Raw genomic sequence first — 19,726 nt, 5'->3', positions numbered from 1 at the left:
GGCTAATACCTGCTTGTTCTTGTGTCAGAGTGACTATCCTGAGTGGCGACATGTGTGATTCAGGGTCCACACTCTTTTCCACCACGGGCACCGCCCCCACCCCACCACCACCACCACCACCACCACAACGCCCTCGCTCGCTGCGCCCTCGCTCGCTGCGCCGCTCTACAACAGAGACGCCAAAAGAAGCAGACGAGCCGAGACAGTGATTCGAACACTGGAACCTTTCGGTAGTTAGTCTACTACTAGTAGCCAACCGCAATAACCACTATGCGACCTCGGCTTGGTGGAGCGTTCTCTGGGGCCTGGCAAGGCTCGCATCGGACGCCCCGCCTGCTGTCCATCCACCTCAATCGCAGCGCTGCCGGAAACAGTGGTGCACGATGCAGTGTAAATGTCCTATCAGTCGTTCTGATCGAAGGCTGGGCTGTAAGGTACCGAGGGGTAAGTCCCCGTCACTATTCCCAGCAGTGTTTGCCTCGCCACCCACTTGAGTTGCGCATGAGACTCAAGCATCAGAGGAGGTTTGATCAGCATGTGTTGCAGACCTCTGAACAGATCGGCACACAAAACATGCTTCCGCACTGTCTCGTCCCACACGGAAACGCAGACGTACGCGACATGAATCCAAAGGAATTGACTGCTGCCAGTGCTGCACTGCACCGACATTAGTCAGCCGCGCTAGCCACTCGTCACATCAGAGCCCCCGTCAGAGGGCTGATAAGAGTATGCGTACGACCGTGTCTACAATGCAAAGTATACGTAGCGAATATTCCCTCGTCAAATCTCGGGGACGGGGGTCACACGCCCTGGGGACGCGCTAATGACGTGGGGCGCTGGAGGCGCGTAAACGACGTGCGGGGCCGCTTGTGCCAAAGTACAGGTCGAGTTCGGGCATGACGGACCGCGCCGCCGACTGGTGCGTGTGCTTGACAATAGGGATGGGATGCGGTGGACACGGTGCTGGTCCGGTTGCGAGTCCCGGGCGCGGTGTATTCAAGGGCGTGGGACCGATTGCGGAGCTTGGCGTCCACTCGGTGTACCAGTGGAGGGAAGCACCTTTACTCCTCGCGCGCGGAACACCAAATGGGTGGGTGAGGGAACGCGAGCCTTCCGAGCCTCCCTCGCTTGCACTCTTACTCTTGAGGAACTGAGGCCGAGGTGGGCAAGGCTGGGCGGGAAGACAGAGACGGAAGATGGTCAGTGGGTCTGGGTGCGCGGTCCGCGCGAGCGAGATGGCAGTTGGACGGCTACGTGGTCCGCGACGAGCGCAGAAACTGCACTGCCGTGACGCTGGGGTAAGTGGATACCGAGGGGGTTTCTTGCCTTGAGATGAGGGACCTTGACACCAATCAATGCGAGATAAGGGGAGACGCTCGCACATGGTTTATGCCCAAGTAGACAAGTGGCGATGGCGGACATGGGCACTGTGATGACGATCACGATATGCCAGTCTTATATCAGCCAGGCACCGAGGCACCATCTCTACATCGTCGTGCGGTGCTACGGAGCAGGCTTGATGATCCAACGCCACCAGATCCGGGGCGCTCGCCGGTGGCGCCGCCGTCGACCTGCCGTTCTGGGATGGTGGTCTTGCCGCTCCTGACGGCTCGCTTGCATGCGATTACGGCGTCGTCGTGCGTGACGTACCCCTGCAAAGCTGGATGTGGCCGTCTGGGACCGTGCATAGCCGACTGGGGAATGCTGCGTCACGGGGGGTGGAGGGGGGCGCGGGCTGCGGGCTGCGGGCACGCGTCGTCGTCGGGCGTGCGCCAGGCATTCGCCTCGGGCCCGGGGCCTAGCGCTCGGTGTCACGATCTCTTGCTTTTCCTTGCTCTCCTTTCCTCGGCCCTCGCCGTCAAGGCGATGAGCCCATCCCCGAGCTACTACTCCCGTTCCCGATCCCAATGGTCTCTGTCTCTCGCACCACTCTCCCTGTCGCTCGCACCAACGCTCAGACACTGAAAAGTCTCGGTGCGAGTGTTTGTTGTCCCATCAGGGTTCTGTTGCAGAATGTACACTGCCCCGAGCCGCCGGTACAGTGTGGGGCGGAGAAACAATCCGCGTTGCCCCGGTTCGCCCCGCCGGTGCCCCAAGGCAAGGGCCCGGCTCGCAAGTGATCCCGGTGCTTGGGCCGGAGCACGGGCTGTTCGGGTGGCGTAGTAGCCAACCAGACAATGGGGCTGATGTCTGTGACAGGGGTAATGAGCTGATAAGCGACAGGCGTGTTGGTTTAGCGAGATGGGCAGGGCAGAGAGATGGAGATGGAGATGGAAAACTTCGGCTGTTTCGGAGACTAGACAGGGCGTAGGCGCCGATGTGTGGAGGGAAAGCGGAGGTGGATAGGCCTGTGGCCGAGTCAGTTGCGAGTGGACCCAGACGAGTCCCCTCTTCCTCTTCCTCTTCCTCTTCCTCTTCCTCTTCCTCTTCCTCTTCCTCTTCCTCTTCCTCTTCCTCTTCCTCTTCCTCTTCCTCTTCCTCTTCCTCTTCCTCTTCCTCTTCCTCTTCTCTTCCAGCACAACATCTTCTCTTCCAGCACAACATCTTCACCTCCATCTGAGCTGGGAACGCGCCTCCTTCGCGCCTGTCCTTGCGGGCTGTCCAGTCGGGCGGTATCACGAGGGACATGCCCGGCACCTTGGTCAGTGTTGCCAGCGCAGGTGACCATGTACTGAACCCAAGTCAAGGCTGGCAAGCAGACGGTGTAGACGTCGTCCGAGCTTGAGCCCAGCCCAATTACGTTGGCTCGGATACGCTGCATCAATGTGGGCGTGGCAATGGCGCTGTCGTGGCATTGAGCCCACGAGGTCCGGCTGATGGCTCCTTCCGGAGGATGAGACCAAGCCGACACGCTCCACCGAGTAGTTGTCCGTTCACCGACCCCGTTCTCAATGGAGACATGTCAAAGCGGTCGACTCGATGTCCATGTCCATGTCCAGTCCGAACCCTCGATGTCCATACCGCTGGTGCCATAGAAGATCGCGGTTGGGTCGGCGTCAGGCGTCAATGATGAGTGAGCGTCAGTGGTTTCGCGTGGGAGAAGGTGGGGGTGGGTGGGGGTGGAGGTGAATGGAGAGGTCAAGGTGGGTGTGCAAGTGGAGGTCAGCTGAATGTGAGTGAATGTGAATGTGGACCTGGACCTGGACCTGGTTTACGCATACGACTCCCAGTCAACATTGCGTTCTAGTCTCATCGGCGATATGAGATGTTGACATGTTGATGATGGATGTTGTCTCGCAAGTATTTGGACAAGAACGCTTCGGTAGTGGGTGCAGGTCACCAGCCGACCCTCAGATCTGGTCTCGAGGTATGGGTGGGGAGTGTATTGGCCTGGCAAGAGGGGTAGAGGAGAAAGCAAGAGAGGAAGAGGGAGAAAGCAAGAGAGAGAGGGAGAGAGGGAGAAAGCAAGAGAGAGAGGGAGAGAGGGAGAAAGCAGGAGAGAGAAGAAAAGAGCGGTCGAGGATGGAAATAGATGTCACCCCTTCCTCCTCCATCGTCTTAAACTGATGATATATGGCAAGGCCAGCCAGCGCGCAACTGCGTCTCCAAAACGGACAAAGTCAGTGAGAAGTTCCGAGTCTAATAGTCTAATATCGTGGGAACTGATGATTTTAGAGATCGCGCGAAAGGTGATAACAGTGTAACTAAGGCCCCAGAGTCGCCTGGAAGTGTCAGAAAACGTGTACGGAGACCTTGCGTAAACTTGCCTACCCCCCTCCACCGAGGGTCATGTTCCAGAAAATGAGCGTTTTGACAAGTGCCCCCACCAAGAACCATGGGCCTTGGGACCGCAAAAGCGTTTGCAAGTGTCAGACCGAGTGTAGCTTGAGCCTGTGCCTCGTATTCTGTTTCAGGACCAGGCGGGAGGCTTGACACCGACACCTTGACAGGCCAGACAGGCACATCTACTAATCCACAAACCAAACCAAAAACGCAGTTGGGCACCCCACCGACCTTGACAACCGTATCACCACGTCGCGTTACGGTAGCAAACTCTACACTTTAGTTACGGTAACCATATATGGTACCCAACCCACTTAGAGTCCACTACAACCCACGCGCCTTTGACTATGAACTTGAACTTGAACTAGCAACACACACATCATGGCCGTCGAGTTCTCTCTGCAGTTGCCGTCGTCCAGGCGCGCTCGACTGGGTCTGTACGCGGCCCTTATCGCGAGCTGGGTGCTCGTCATCTCCCTCCTCTTCACCACCCTCCAACACCCACAGATCGTATCGGGTGTCGCGCACTATGTTGTCTCGGCCGTGCGTCCGGGTCTCGGTCTCGATCAAGTGACCAAGGCCAAACTCGAGCGTCTCGAGACTCTCGAAGAGCAAGCCAACGCGTATGTCGTCGCGCATGGCAGGTGTGATCCCCACCTCTCGACTTTGCTGGAGGATCTCGACGCCAGGTGGGGCCGCACAGCTCTTGATATGAGTGTCGGGTTCGAGGGGAGTGGGATACGCGTTCGCCGTGTCGCACAAAAACTCCTCGCGGGTGAGCGCGTCGGCATCACTGTCCTCGGTGGCAGTATCACCTTTGGACACAGTATACCAGAAGGAGGGCGGCCGTGGCCCATCCTCCTCGCCGAGCAGCTCAAACGCGCGTTTCCCAAAGCCAACGTCCACCTCGAGAACAACGCCATCGGAGCGACTGGAAGCGACTACTTTGGCGCCTGTTACCCACACCACACAGCAGAGGGGACAGACCTGTTCCTCCTCGAGTTTGCCGTAAACGACGCTATCATGTGAGTCCACACGCAGGCACGCGGCTGACCTCAGCGAGATGGCCGCCCAGCACAAGCTCGACACAATCTGGCACTCTGAGCACCTCGTCCGCGCCATTGGCCACACCCACCCCGACGCCGCGCTTGTCTTCTTGTCCACATGGCAGAGACCTCAACACTACATGACTGGTGCAGACGCCCACGCTACCGTCAGCGAGTACTACGACATCCCACGCGTCAGCAGTCGCACGTTCCTGTACCGCTACATGCTCCAGCACCGCGACGAGATCGAGGACCACTATGTCCCTTCGGACAACTACTCGCATCAGAACCAGAAGGGCCACCAGTATATGGCCGACATCAGTGCGTAACCATGTCAGCTTGGATGCTGACCCCAGTGTTCCGTTACATCCTGCAGCAGGCATGTCGTGTGCAGGGTGCTGGCGGGGTCTTGGAGCAGCTGGTACGCGAGGCCGTTACCGAACCCGTGACCGGCTTTCGGGGGAGCCAACTACCATCGGCGTACGACCCGTGGTCCTTGCCGCCCCTGCGCGTCCGGCAGAGGATCGAAGACCAGGAGTTGCTGCCTGACGCCAAGCCCTTCTGCTCCAGTGTCCGCGTTCGCATCCAGGACGGCAGCGCGCACGGGCAACCCCAACTCCAGCCAAGCGCCAATAATGGATATGAGCAGTTCGAGTGGAACGACAAGTGGTTCTGGAAGTGAGTTGCCCAAGGTTTCGACAGCCGCCCGCCTGTCAGGCGCTTACTATAGGTCCGAGAACGCCGGTTCGCAGATCACGTTCCCCAACATCACCGTGGTCGACGGCACCATCTCCCTCTACTTCCTCCGCTCGTGGGGCCACGACATGGGTGACCTGCTGTGCTGGGTTGACAATGACGAGGGTAACGCAGCCCTTCTCACTGGTTGGTGGGGCTTTGTGTCGGTCGGCGCTCGACAGCTCGTGTCACAGGACATCAAGCCCGGGACGCACAGCCTTACCTGCCGAAGCCAGGAGGCGAAAGCCCACAATGACGAAAAGCCTGGGACGCGCACCCAGATCATTGCCGTCATGGCCACTTAACTGTTTCGATCTTCGATCTTGGGTCTTGAGTAAATTTAGAGTATCGCCGGAAAGGCTCAGGGGTTGATGCGTTCGGGCCGCGACCTGGACGCGATCTATGATCAGTAGGCATGGTCACGACGGTGTCGCCAGCCTCGGTTGTGTTCATCCTGGAGTGCGGGTAATTTGTACAATATGACTCTATACAACATGTCGATGAGAGTCTAGATGTAGGATTTGAAGAAGCACGTGAGATACTACCTGCGTTGCCCCGAGGCCTTCCGATGGCCAGTCCCGCGCGTGACCTTGGGTGCCGCCTCGAGCGCCGTTGTGTGGTCAGGAGACTGTGGAGGAGGGCTCAGGATAGATGAGACAGCAACTGCAGGAGCTAGGTCTAATACTGGTTCGACAGGCGCCTTTGCGCGCCGCGCATAGAAGGTGCGAGTGCGTACGGGCGGTGGCAGGGGAGGGACAAGCGCAAGCTTCGGCGCAGTCGTCTTCTTCTTGGGTAGGAGATCAGCGACGCCCTCGGCAGCCGTGGAGGGCTTAAACGCAGGCTTTATGCCAGCCTGCTTTGTGGTCGGAGCTTTCATCGCAGGTTTGATAGCCGTCGTCAGCCTTGCGGCTGCCTTGCGAGCCGCAGCAGGCGTACCAGTGGCAGTAGCTTTCCTCCCCGTAATGGTCTTCTTCGAGACGGCTATCTTGTTAGCTGCGGCGCGCTCAACGTTGGGCTCTTCTTTGACAACAGGGGGCCCCGGACAGCTTCGCTTCGGTTTAAGGGCAACTTCTGCCAAGGCATCGCCTTTGCGCTTCACGCCTTGCTTGGTCATCTTTGGGCTGATCTTGGTTAGGTTGGCTGGGCTCTGAATCGTCAGGCCTGCATCCCACATATGAGCTCACGTCGTAGGAGTCGTCCGTCCAAACATCCGTAAGGCTGCCGGCTCTGAGGTGCTTGTCTACATCTGCATGTCAGACCTTGCTCGTACATGATCACTCACCCGCGTACCACTGTGCAAAGCGTACCTGCGGGTCGACATACTCCAACCTCTTCCCCAGGCGAGCTAGCAAATCGTCGATGGGCTCCTCGCTGACATCGGACGGAGGCGCGGAAAAGTTGCTCGCTCTATCATCGGGGGCTATGTCGGGCACGCAGGGCAGCAGGTCTGCCACATGTGGGGGCTTGCGTTTGGTTGCGGCACGTTTCGAGGGACGGACGGGCATGGCAGTAATGTCGGGAATGTACGGATGCCTGAGTGTCACGTGGACCGGCTGTGAGACAAACTTCGGATCGGTGGATGAGTATGCGCTGCCGCGGTAAAGGGAAGGTCCGGAACGATAATGACGCGGCGCTGGGCGTTGGTTGAGCGACTGGGAGTAACAAGTCCGATCAGGTCGGATGTCGATTTGGAAGGGCGCAGACACCAAACTAGTATCGTGGAACCCGAGTGGAGTTTGTCGCTGGCAAGCTGCGAGTGGTGCTACGGATGGACCTGTGTCGTCCGAGAGTCGAGTGCTGCCTTCCGGCTGTTCGTTGTGTGGATTGTGGGCTGGAGCCGAGCTGGACAGCCTTGATCGAGTGGGTATGGGTCTGGGTTGGGTGGAGCGCAGTGGTGCAAGTGCGTGCGGAAGTGGGCTGAGCTGGGGCTGTGGGTGTGTAATGTTGGTTCGTAAGAGTGGAGAGGGAAGGAGTGGGAGAAGGATACCAGCTGTAACAGCGATTGAAAGGAAGGCAAGTGTGATGCCAAAGGACAGGTGGATGGATCGAGGATGAGAAGGACAAGTGTGTGTTGGGTGTTGGTCGTGTGGTGGACAATGCGGCCCTCGCCATCAACTTGCCTCCACTCACCACTCACCACCCAGGACAATACACACAGACCACCATCACCCCTCAGCTCCGCTTCCTCACCTCCACTGGAACAGTTGTACTTGTTTGCGCTCGTCATGGTGCAAGATCCGAACCCGCAACGCTGCGCACCTATCAATTGTACTGTGAGTGATGGGCATGTAGTAGTGAAACAGAATAGTAGCCTCCTCAGACTCTACTTGACTCACTCGCCAGCCTTTCGTGTCACCCGCCGCGATCACTTGCTTTTTTGCCTCTTCTTCGCCCCTCCGTCTCCGCTCCGTCGACCGTCGACCGTTGATTGTAACCTAATGACAACTGCTAATGCATGGCACAACCCATATTGGTGCGCAGGTATTTTGGTACGCGGCAGGCTATCATGGCGCCATGCCCGTCCATCCTCGTCCGACCGACCCCAACCGTGCCCTCGTCGATTTAACCATCGACTTTGACCTTGCAAACCCAGCCGGCCAGTCGCAAGTGTGGACTATGTGCTGTACAACCCTCTCGACTCCATTCGTTGAATCTTCTGAACCCTTCTTTCGACGTTTAGTGGGTGTTGTCAACCTCCTCTTCCTCGCTCTCCCCTGGGAGGACAACGTTGAGGAAGACGCCAAGGACTGCAGCGATGAGGTACGGCTCCTGGACGATGAGGGTGATGGCCTGGATGAAACCCTTGAGGCCAGTGTTGTCGCCCTTGTACGTGAAGATGTAACCAAACCAGTCGGGAACGCAAAGGGACGAGAAGCCCAGGGCAGCCGAGACGGAAACGACGAAACGGTCGCGACGAGTCCACTTGGCGTAGGCCATGACACGTAGACCAGACGTGGTGACGGCGCCGAAGAGGAAAGTTGTGAAACCACCAATGACGGCGGGGGGAGCGGCAACGAAGATTGCACCAAACTTGCCGATGATTCCCATAAGGAGTAGGAAGAAGGCGCAAGCGTAACCGGATGAACGCGAGGCATTGCGAGTGAGAGCAATGACACCAGCGTTCTGCGCAAAGGTGGTGAGGGCGGGGACGGTCACGAGACCAGCGATAGTGGCGGTGATGGAGTCGGAAAGAATACCGCCCTGGATGCGCGACATGAAGCGCTCGCCCTCAATCTCGAGACCCGAGACATCGCACGACGCGGTGATGTTACCGATGCACTCGACGATGATGATGCACCAAGCGGCAATCATGGGAAGGACAAGCTGGCCACGAACAGCCAGGGGGAAGCGGTGGACGAAGAGGAAAGTGCCGCCAGGTGCTTCCTTAATAACCTTGCTGTTGAAGTAGCCGGTACCAGCAGCGATGGCGAGACCAACAATGAGACCGAGGAAGACGGCAGCCGACTTCATGAACGCGGACCCGAAGACCTCGCAGATGATGATGACGACAAAGCACGAAAGACCGAGTCCGAGGAACTGGGCGGAACCCCACCTGTGAGCCTGGCTACCAGCAACGCAGTTGATGTCGTGGTTGGTGCGGCAAGGGCCAGCGCCACCAGCCCAGTTGGTCACACCCGAAGTGATGAGGACACCGCCGATGAGGGTAAGCATGAGACCGCAGATGAGGGGCGGGAAGAGCTTGCGGATAATGCGGGGAGGCACAAAGGCAAGGGCGATAGCAAATGCACCGGTGGCGACCGTTGTGCCGAGAATGGCACCAAACTCGGACTCGCATGGGAGCTTTGTGCCATCGGGAAGCGTTTGGCAAGTCCCGTTCTGGTACGACTGCTGGAGATACTTGAGGGCGACGTTGGCGAATGCGAACGAAGTGCCGGTGACAGAGACAATACCAGTGCCGATGTAGTAACGAGTGCCGAAAAGACGTGTGCGCTGAATCTGGATGACTGTTCCGACCGAGCACCAAATGAGAGAAGCCGAGATCAAGTACTGCTGGACTTCGGTAGGGAGGTTGGCGCCGGTGACACCACCAAGCAGCAATGGAGGGACGACAAGACCGCCAACCATGGCGAGAGCGCTGGTTGTTAGCCAGGGTTCCGGCAAAAAGGATTAACAGAAGATGGATATGACTTACTGTTGAAGACCGAGAATGATGATGAGGAGGTACGGCAGCTTGTCGTTTGGCCCGTAGAAGGGAAGCTCGCGCTTCTTGAACAGCCCCGGGATGTTGGGAATGAACAGTGCTCCGTAGTCGTAGTCTGCAAACCAGGCTTCCTTGGATTTCAATGACGCGCCAAACTCTTTGAGCCGCACACCAAGAGGGCGCTTGGTCCGTGGGGTGTGTGCGAGGTCACCTTCAGCAGAGTCGTCGACGTCCTGAATGTCGACCTTGGCCTCGACCTTTTGGTCCTCATCGTAAGCGGTACTTGGGGTAGTCATGCTGTGTGAATGTGGGTGTGTGTGTGTGAGGGCCGGGTTGAGTGAAGAGGAGTGAGGCTGAGTGAGCTCAATTGGCCATGGGATCCGTCGTATTGAGCTCGAATCGCGAGGTGATAAGTAGTAGTTTGGCCATTAGGTGATAAGAGATGCCAAGGGCGGGAGGGTGGGAGTAGCCGACCAGCACGGCCCATACAGCCCACCGCGTACCTCGCCTTGGCTACCTACGAGTGGAGGGGAACTCGCATAGCCGCGGGGTCTCAAACCTGGTTTGCAAATTGAGTACGGATGACCCACTTCCCCCACCCAGCGTGAGAGACGAGATTAGGCAATGCGCTCCGTTCAGGGCGGACGAGACAGCATTCGGCGTGGTGACTCCGCGGCGCCCCCCAAAGCCGAGGGTATCTCCCTGCCTGCGGCTGTCCCAGCCTGTACATTAGATCACGGGGTTCAGGTTGTGAGGCATGTCATTCTAACCCTCGCAGCTCGTAAGCCACTCATCACTGACGAGTCCTCAGGTCCCAAGCTCCCACAACTATATACCTCTGGACCCTGACTCGTCTCGTTCCTTGAGCCCCGATGAGGCCGGCATCCCTTCACAGCCAGCTTTCGAGTCAGCTGACCTCATCTTACCTTGCGTCGTCACTACCTCGCTGATCAGTACAGAGATAGTTGATCCTGGCGGCCTTGGCCGATCCTGGTTTCGGTTCAAGTGGCTTGAAAGCTTCAGGCAAAACCCTGGGTTGGGCACATTTACCGTTATCAGAGATACAAGGTACAGATGTATCATACACGCCGTTGTGTATCAGCAATGGCGTCGCTTTGGCTGATAACATCAGCGCCAGTGTCTGTGCGCTCGGGTCATTGCGCATGCTACATCGTGAGTCACTGTTGCCATGTCGAGGTAGACGTTGTGGAGAGCTGCCGAAGTCCGGGGGAAAAACCCGAACGAGGTCCGACCACGTCGGAGCTGCCTATGTACTTCAAAGGCCGATGTGGTCGGACCTAACAGGCGCGCCGATTGGGCCTATTTCTAACGTTGCCAGTGGTCAGGGTGAGGTTGGAGACTCCGCATGTGCAAGTGGTACTCCACATTCCAGCTGTTGAATAAATACTGCCCGCAGTACATTAGCAAGTCCAACAGTGTGAGTCCGACGCCCACGGCACAGCTGTAAATAAACCACATGCCTCCAGCTGTGCCGGCGGCAATGGCATGACCCAACAGGGCGAAGCGCTCCATGACTGTGTCACTGCCACAGGTCGTAGGACTCCACGGGCCCCGAATACACTCAGTACTTCGGCAAAGCTGGCCTCGAATAGAGGCCCGATGAGAACGGGGATTTCTATTTTGCAATACCCCTTGCCGCAAAATTCTAATCACGATCCAATACCGAGCTTCCAAGCCACCGTTGCCTGGCAGGCTCAGGTTTGAAGATAAGCGGTCGAGCAAAGTCGCCACGACCACATGCGCATCCCTTCCATGTCTTCCAAGCCCACCGTGCTCGAATTGCAGTTGCGGGGCCGTCGGTGCTCCGCGTTCCTGGGGAATGGGCATGCCCATGCCCCTACGATGCACCTGGCGCCCATCTGGGACCAGCGGAGCGGTGAGAGTGCAGCCGACGACAGTGTCCAGTGCGGACATCCCAAGATGAAAGAAGGGAGGAGAAATCACGGCTTACGTCAGCAGATTCCAGCAACACTCTCATCATAGCAAACCTCCACTTTCCATGTGGGTTTGCTCCCGGCTGACTTTGAGCTTGCGTTCCGACGAAATCATGCACGAGCCGCTGCACCTTGCAGAACATGGACTTTGCCCACATCAATCACCTCTAACTACCGGAGACCGTAGGCTACGCCACCTGCCACACCCCGCGGACCACCTGACCGAATCTGACATCTCTAACATAGAAGGTTCCTTGTTGGAACTGCCGATTTGACGTATCTGCAGCCGCCCGCGGACCGCCCGCGGCGTTGTACGCTCCCGCGACTTTGGATAGAATATGGCGGTGGCCTGAGTAGAACGGGCTCGCGCACGTGTAAATAGGGCTAATGGTCACGTGGTGCTCCGTTGTGGCGTGAGGCTTTCTTGCAGCAATTGCGTCATTGCGTCATTTGCCATCTCCGCTTTCCTGTCACGGTGATCGTCTAGTGGTTTAGGATTCACCCTTCCCATCGGTTTGGCAGTTCCTGCTTACCAGTTTAGGGTGTGACACGGGTTCGAACCCCGTTCGCCGTAGTTGTTTTTTTCCACTCGTCTGACCTCTTTCATTCCACTGCTGATGTTGATGGATGGACATGTATGTGCATGAGCGCGACGCTGACTAAACCGGCGGCCCGTGAAGACGATCGACTCAAGCCCTTGCGGCCATCGCCGCGCATTCCCTTGCGGTGCAACCGAATTAAGCTCTGCGAATGCGACTGTCCACATGCTCATAACATGTGTAATCTGTCATGAGTCACATGCAGCTTCGGTTCGGTGCGGGTTCGGTGGAGCCTCGATCGCCTTATCGAACCAGTTACCATTTCCAAGTATTCTATTTGAACTTGTTCGTTCTGGTCCTCACGGGTTCGTTTCAGCATGTAGATGATTGGTTGGAAGTAAATTGATTTCAAGTGGTTTACCCGCAAGCACGTACCCCCAATCGAACACCACGCCAAGTCAACACCAGCCACACGCTCAATGCCAGATAGTGGACGTGCGCGGCATGTCAGTCAGTCCTAGCCAGACGCCGTGCCCACCTCCGCCGCCCGGACGTTCAAGGTCTTGCTGCATGGCCGTCCACACCGCTTTACGTCCGCTCCATCTACATTCAAGGCTGACAAGTCCGTGCACCGGCATTCGGTGCTAGTGTTTTGAAACGCATTACATTGTGGCAAAGCGCGCAATTAACTCGCATTACATTGTGGCAAAGCGCGCAATTACCTCTCAACTCTGGACCTCATCCCCTCGCTGCTCCGCAACCGAGCAGTGCCCGTATCTGGGTTACTCGTGGCTCGGTTAGAACTTACGATATGCTCGCTCGCCTTGCCCTCTCACAGCATGCGATCAGACCACCCAAACCCGATTGGATTGGCGGCACGTGCCTGCGTGGAGCAATGTTACGCTGGCCAAAGCGTTGAGACCAAGTGGGCTCAATCTTGCTTTTTCCGGCTTGGCCCCAGATTCATTTTTCCCTACCCTACGAACTGAAAGACTTGATTCTCGGGATAAGCAACTTCGACAGCGACGCCACAGTTTGACATCCAGCCCACTCATGCCGATTAGATGCGCGTTTGTCACCGGGGCCAGTGGCCCGCTCGTTAAATCCAAGGCACGATCACACCCATCACGGAGGTGACTAGCGCCCCCCCCCCGCGCGCGATGGGATCCCCAGATCCCTAAACGGGCCCCCGCGGGTAAACGGTGGCGCACGATGGTTGTGTAAGCTTCCCAAGGCGGGGATTACCCGCCCACGGGGTCCCAGCACTTGCTTGCGCGAAAGTGATACGGAATGTACGCAAATCGGCCACTGCATCCACGTTAGCATTCTCCTCTCGACAGCTTTATCCGTTTCAGCTCGGTCAATGACCATGGGAAAGGTACATAAGCTCACGGCGACTAGGTTCCTCAACATTGACTCCACCCACTCTCACTCTTACTATCATGACGACCACATCGAAGAGCGACTACAAGGCCGATGTCGAGGTCGCCGAGGTGGCGGTGAACGAGAAGGTGACCAGCGTCAACGAGGGTCCCATCGACATCGACGATGGATACTCGCCGGCGTTCGTTCGCTCAGTCACTCGCAAAGTTGACCGCCGCCTCATTCCGGTCCTGTCCCTCCTTTACTGTATCAGTTTCATCGACCGTACCAATCTCTCGCTCGCACGTGCCGCCAACGACCAAGCTATGAACACCGAGCTCGACCTTGTCAACGGTAACAACCGTTATGGTATCGCCACCATGATTTTCTTCGTCCCGTACATCATTTTTGAGATCCCAGTGAGTGTTTGATCTAGAGACGAAACCGGTTGTCGCATTCCCGCCACCGCCACTGCCACCAATTCCGTTTATTTTTTCCTCAAACATCGAGGCTAACACCAGTCCCAACTTGGTCTCCGCGCGTTCGGTGCCCGCTGGTGGCTCGGCATGGCTTGCTTCCTTTGGGGTGTTGTGATGTGAGTACCAGAATTGGTTAGAATGACAGGCTGACCGGCAGGATGTGCTTCGGTTTCATCCAGACATGGCAGGCACTGATCGGTCTGCGTGCTGTCCTCGGTCTCTTTGAATGTGCGCTTTTCCCGGGTGCGACCTACCTCATTTCATGCTGGTACCCACGCCACCAGATGGCGACGCGTACCACTTTCTTCTACGTTCTGTCCGTGGTTGTGTGCGGTCTCAGTGCCACTCTGGCTTACGGCCTCTCCCAGCTCCACGGCCGTGGCGGGCTCAGTGGTTGGCGCTGGATCTTCATCATCAACGGTATCATGACCATGGTGTAAGTCGCCCGCATTTTTTTCACCAACAAAACTTGGCTGACAACAGCATCGCTTGCGTCGGTATGCTCTTCATCGTCGATTTCCCCGACAAGGCCAAGTTCCTCAAGCCTGAGGAGAAGGAGCTCATCGAGACCCGTATTGAACGCGACCGCGGTGACGCCGAGTACGACCCCATGACCATGGCCAAGTTCTGGTCGTACGTGTGCGACGTCAAGCTCTGGGTCTTTGCCTACATCTTCTGCACTTCCGGCACTTCGACCTACGCGCTCAGCTACTTCCTTCCCCGTATCCTTAAGCAGATGGGCTTCAATGGGTTCAAGAACGTCATTCTCGTCGCCCCGCCCTACGTGTGGGTCCCGATTCCTGCCATGGCCACCGCCATCCTCGCCGACCGGTACCACCAGCGTGCTCTGGCCATTTCCCTCAACTCTCTCCAGGTCATCATCGGCACTTGCATGTACAGCCAGCTGGGTGCTTCTCACCTCGCTGCGCGCTACGCCGGTGTCTTCATCGCTGTCGGTGGCTCCAACGCCAACATGCCCCTCGCCATCTCGTGGGCTCAGACCGCCATTCGCCGCCAGAGCAAGCGTGGATACACCTCAGCCATTGTCGTTGCATTCGGCGGTCTCTCGGGCATCATCGCCGGTGTCTCGTTCATCGAGAAGGAGGCGCCACACGGATACCCCACTGGTATCCGCATCACGCTCGCCATGACCGCTGCCTCGATCCTCTGCTGCTTCGGCCTCTGGGTCTACTTCAAGCTCGAGAACCGCAAGGCCGACCGCGACGGCAAGGTTCTCGAGGGCCACCCTGACTTCCGCTACCAGATGTAGGGTTCGAATTGTCCTTTCTGTTTGATATATAGGGGTTGGTAACGTAGTTGGAAGATATGTACTATGGTAATCAGTACTGGCGACATGATCCAAGAGCGAGCTCGAGCTCACGATCTGTTCCCGCGAGCGACCTTGCTCATATACCTGGCCGCAATCTGGCCGGGCTGTTGAGGAAGTGAGACAGTATCCCGCCGCAATCTCGGCAGGCTGTTGAGGAAGTGAGACAGTATCCCAATCCACCCGGTAAATGTCTCTGATAATGCTTATCTAAGCCTGTGGGGTTGAGGGCAGGTAAGACAGCCTGTGGGGTCGAGGGCAGGTAAGACCGGGGCCATAGATATTAGACAGAGTGATGATCGACCGGCTAAACCTGGCCTAAACATAAACCCAGACGGCGCTGACTGGCATCTACAGCATAACCCTCGCAAAAATCGTGAGTCGTGCGCAACCACGGCAGTCAGTACACTTAGCCAGGCGGAATCGGGCCAACAACAGGTGGGAGCGGATAGCTCGGCAGTCAAGCTGCCTGTGCCACAAACTGTGGGCAACTCTCGCGGATGTTACGTAAACGTGACATGAGCCAGGCACTGTGGCGGTATGTTCACCAACTGGGTCGGGACGCAAAATGTATAGAGACGTGAAAATCCAATAACCATCCGGCGAGATGGCCGAGCGGTCTAAGGCGCTGTGTTAAGGTATTCTCTGGAATATCCGCAGTCTTCGGACGTGGGTTCGAATCCCACTCTCGTCAAACGAGGATTCAGTTCCTCAGCCTATCCTTTTTGATCCACTCTCCTTGCCCTGTCCTCGTCGAGCCACTGCATACTCTCGCCGATTATACTGTCCTCTGAAGCCAACGCAGCGTGCGCCGGCACAACTTCTACAACTGTACAGAACCTGCGAGGCAGAGAGGGTGTCGCCTGTACCCTTGTGCTCGAGGCGAGAGGCCTCGTTGGCGATGCGCTCCACATCTGGGCTGTTTCCCCGCTTTCGCCGCATAGAATGAGGCGAGCGATTGAACCGTCTCCGCTTTGGCACTTGTATTTCGAGTGTTCGACGTGGCTTGGTAACATTCGAGACTAATCATCCACCTGAGCACTGGGTGTTTACGACGTCAAGAAGACGGGATGGCGTTTACGAGGCCAAGAAGACGGGATGGCGTTTGCGAGGCCAAGAAGACGGGATAATGTCAAAGCTGCACAGTCCTCCCTTAAGACATTCAGAGCGGTTTCTTGAACCCCTCATGGCTAGCGACCCATCCCAGCCGGGAATACAACCTGTGCGCCTCGGGACGCTTCTTGTCGCTGGTGAGCTGGGCAAACTGTGCCCCAGACGCGCGTCCCATGTCGTCGATCCACGCGAGGAGAGCGCTGCCAAGCCCACGCCCTTGCAAGCACGTAGCGACATGCAGGCCCTCAACCTGAAGGCGAAGGGCTCCGCCCCGCGTCAGGCCTGGGATGAGGGTGAGTTGGGCGCAGCCTACCACATGCTCCGACGAGGGGGAGGGGGAAGAACAAGCTATCATAACGGCGAGGAACTGGTGTGGGTCCGAGTCGACGTCCGCGAACGCCGCATAGTACCTCTCCAGCTGGCCCGAGGCTGGCTCGCGGGCCGCAGATATGGGGTCCTCGAGGAGGAGACCAGCGATGGCCGATACGTCATCGCGGACCGCGCGTCGCACTTTGTAACCTTGAAGTGTGAGGGATGGGATGGTTTCTGGGAATGGCATTGGGATGTGGAGACGTCGGTTGATGAACAGCTCGGTTCGATGTTGTCGACGAGAACACCGATACCGGTCTGGGCAAGCTCGCCGTGTTCCGCACCTGTCAATATATCCCTAGCCTCCAGCCTTGTATGGCGATCCCTATTGGCTCCACCCCTATATAGCGCATTCCCTATTAGCTCATCCATTAATTGCCGGCGTAGTTAAGTAGTTGAGAACGTAGAGGGCAGTAATCAAGGAAGGTGCCGTTATCGCGGATACGCGCCTGTTCGTTCCCGTTATTCGCCCGTCTCCCTGTTCCCAGCTCGCCCTGTCTCAGTTCCCGACTCGCCTCGTGGAAGTTCCCACCTCGCCTCGTCTCTAACAGCTTCTGTATCCTTGTATAATCGTGGGATCCTCATCCCTTCATTCGATGGATCTCATTCATTTTCCACAGGCGTGCCTCAACCGTATGGCGCGTGGCACGTGCCCTCCTGTTCCTGTACCGCACGCCATGGCCAGAGCAGGACCAACCACCACATGGCGGCCGTGCCTGAACCACACAACAGGACTGTCCTAGCAGCTAGCAGTCGCTGCGGCATTGCCCAGTGTCCGCCTTCACTCGTATCGTCTGGCCGTCTGATCGTATGCACCGCACCATATGTTATCCACACAGCTCCACTCAATTCACTCGACGATCTAACAGCAACCCCTGCACTACTCGGCACCGCCACCGTCGCCCACGCGTTCCCCTCCACGTCCGGCCACGCACCGCGACCTTCCCTCCCTTTCCCACAAAACCTCCAAGAGGTCCTCTCTTTCTCTCTCTCTCTCTCCATCTCTCTCTCCATATAATATATATATACATATATATATCTCTCATCTTTCATCTCTCATCTCTCATCTCTCATCTCTCATCAGCTCATTTCTCATCTCTCATCAGCTCATTCACATTTCGTATTGCAGTCCTCTTCCTCGCCATGATGCCCATTGAACAGCCCGAGGCATCGACCCCTGCCACCACCTTCGGAGACCCACTTGCGGTGGGTGCTCCTATTGACAGCGGTTTGAGCTAATTTGTACAGATTCTGGGCGCTGCCGATACCGGCGACGCGCATCGCCGCGAGGCGCTTGGAGAGTTGGGTGTCAACGAGCTGCCGGCGGGCTTCGTGCCGTGGGTAAGTTGATCCGTGAGCAGTCACCTTCCCCCGTCCACCCAGCAAGTGAAGAGTCACCTTCCCCCGTCCACCCAGCAAGTGAAGAGTCACCTTCCCCCGTCCACCCAGCAAGTGAAGAGTCACCTTCCCCCGTCCACCCAGCAAGTGAAGAGTCACCTTCCCCCGTCCACCCAGCAAGTGAAGAGTCACCTTCCCCACTGCCCAGCGCGCGAGCACCACCCACCGAGCACCCACGATCCCCGGTCTCCAATCTGCTAACTGCAGTCTGTCGACCTCCTCAGGAGCGTGCCGGACGCTGTTGGAGTCGCTCTCACTGGCGAGACAGACCCTGCAGTCTACCTTGGCACCAAGGCCCCGGTGGGTGTGCTGATGCAGAGGCTGACATCCCAGTGAAGGTGGCTGACGGCCAGAACGCCGGCGAGGCCGCCAAGAACGGTAACCGGCCCACCCAAACCTCCTCGAATGTGTTGCGGACGCCGTCAGAGGCCAAAGAGGCTGACCTCACTGCAATGACGCTCATGCTGCGAAATGCTGCCGTGATCGAGCGCCTCGCTGACCTCGCGTCTGTTAGCCGCGTCAATGCTCAGATTGACCTGGCGCGTCTCAAGCTTGAGGCCGTTCGCGCAGGTCAGCCCGTGGAGATTGCGATTGACGGCATTGACGTGGGGCTCATCGAAACCCCCTACCAGCTCGGCCCCAGGGAGGCAAAGCTCGCCCAGGCGAAGATCAGTGTCACCAAGGCGGCACCAACTGAGCCAAACCTGCTCAAACCTGGGCCGAAACGCGCCCCGAGGCGTAAGTCGCAGGTCGTGGAGGTCGAAGACAACAGCGAGGACGAGTTTATCCCCTCCACTAAGACTCCCGCCAAGGGCGCCAAGGGCGCCAAGCGCGCTAGGGGGGTCTACGAGAAGGAGCCTCTTGCGCCCAAGAAGACTGTCAAGCGTACACAGAGCGACAACAACACGAACCCGAAGGGCGTCACTGAGCTTGAACGTGATGAGCATGAAGCCTGAACGGTGCACGACGCGGTAAACGACGACGCGCGCTGCCAACTGAATTTCAAGTGGTGAGTATCATGTTTAACTGCCGGATCATTCTGACACATCGTAGCTTCCCAAGGTCATCTGTTGTAAATCAGTGAGGTAAATAGTTGTATGTAGTTCTCAGTTAGAAGTGATGACATGGACTGTGTAGTAAGTGTTGCGGTGTCATCCTGTGACCATGCGGCAAGTGTCAGAGCTCGGCCAGGAAGTGGGCGATGTCAATATATCCCTAGCCTCCAGCTATTCCTTGGATGGCGATCCTTATTGGTTCCACCCCTATATAGCGCATTCCCTATTAGGTCATCCCCATAGGGGTTCCATATATCCAGGATTGCGTGTGCATCCCCATGTTTATGTCATCCTCACAATCTGACATCGCCGCCATCCGACCGACAAGCGGTCGTACCTTGGCAGCTCACATGCTCTCACAATTCGAACAGACGGCACCAACCTCCACTTGATAATCGTACCGCAGTGTACTCGGGTCGGTGAAAGCCGTGCGGAATCGTAATCGATAAGTGCCTAGGCTGGA

The 19,726-nt window shown here is 57.3% G+C and overlaps 6 protein-coding genes across 6 annotated transcripts; 3 read left to right on the top strand and 3 right to left on the bottom strand.

The window, feature by feature from the left end:
- Window positions 1-4,104: 4,104 nt before the first annotated feature.
- CcaverHIS019_0307220 (uncharacterized protein) lies at window positions 4,105-5,809 on the top strand (the record flags this gene model as incomplete). Its single annotated transcript, XM_060599199.1, has 4 exons — window positions 4,105-4,748; window positions 4,783-5,090; window positions 5,126-5,447; window positions 5,500-5,809. 4 exons carry the CDS (start codon window positions 4,105-4,107, stop codon window positions 5,807-5,809), a joined length of 1,584 nt encoding a protein of 527 aa, XP_060455917.1.
- A 236-nt stretch (window positions 5,810-6,045) lies between these two features.
- CcaverHIS019_0307210 (uncharacterized protein) lies at window positions 6,046-7,009 on the bottom strand (the record flags this gene model as incomplete). Its single annotated transcript, XM_060599198.1, has 3 exons — window positions 6,046-6,651; window positions 6,689-6,750; window positions 6,787-7,009. 3 exons carry the CDS (start codon window positions 7,007-7,009, stop codon window positions 6,046-6,048), a joined length of 891 nt encoding a protein of 296 aa, XP_060455916.1.
- A 1,171-nt stretch (window positions 7,010-8,180) lies between these two features.
- Window positions 8,181-9,962, bottom strand: CcaverHIS019_0307200 (uncharacterized protein; the record flags this gene model as incomplete). The annotated part of the gene is made up of 2 exons (XM_060599197.1): window positions 8,181-9,600; window positions 9,658-9,962. 2 exons carry the CDS (start codon window positions 9,960-9,962, stop codon window positions 8,181-8,183), a joined length of 1,725 nt encoding a protein of 574 aa, XP_060455915.1.
- A 3,640-nt stretch (window positions 9,963-13,602) lies between these two features.
- CcaverHIS019_0307190 (uncharacterized protein) lies at window positions 13,603-15,271 on the top strand (the record flags this gene model as incomplete). The annotated part of the gene is made up of 4 exons (XM_060599196.1): window positions 13,603-13,941; window positions 14,044-14,117; window positions 14,159-14,437; window positions 14,485-15,271. 4 exons carry the CDS (start codon window positions 13,603-13,605, stop codon window positions 15,269-15,271), a joined length of 1,479 nt encoding a protein of 492 aa, XP_060455914.1.
- A 1,219-nt stretch (window positions 15,272-16,490) lies between these two features.
- CcaverHIS019_0307180 (uncharacterized protein) lies at window positions 16,491-17,000 on the bottom strand (the record flags this gene model as incomplete). Its single annotated transcript, XM_060599195.1, has 1 exon — window positions 16,491-17,000. One exon carries the CDS (start codon window positions 16,998-17,000, stop codon window positions 16,491-16,493), a length of 510 nt encoding a protein of 169 aa, XP_060455913.1.
- A 953-nt stretch (window positions 17,001-17,953) lies between these two features.
- CcaverHIS019_0307170 (uncharacterized protein) lies at window positions 17,954-19,164 on the top strand (the record flags this gene model as incomplete). Its single annotated transcript, XM_060599194.1, has 4 exons — window positions 17,954-18,016; window positions 18,059-18,151; window positions 18,416-18,508; window positions 18,562-19,164. 4 exons carry the CDS (start codon window positions 17,954-17,956, stop codon window positions 19,162-19,164), a joined length of 852 nt encoding a protein of 283 aa, XP_060455912.1.
- Between the last annotated feature and the right edge of the window lie 562 nt (window positions 19,165-19,726).

Source organism: Cutaneotrichosporon cavernicola (assembly GCF_030864355.1).
Source record: "Cutaneotrichosporon cavernicola HIS019 DNA, chromosome: 3".
Taxonomy (NCBI): Eukaryota; Fungi; Basidiomycota; class Tremellomycetes; order Trichosporonales; family Trichosporonaceae; genus Cutaneotrichosporon; species Cutaneotrichosporon cavernicola.
The sequence above is the reverse complement of the archived record's forward strand: the minus strand, read 5'-3'. Positions and strand labels throughout refer to the sequence as shown.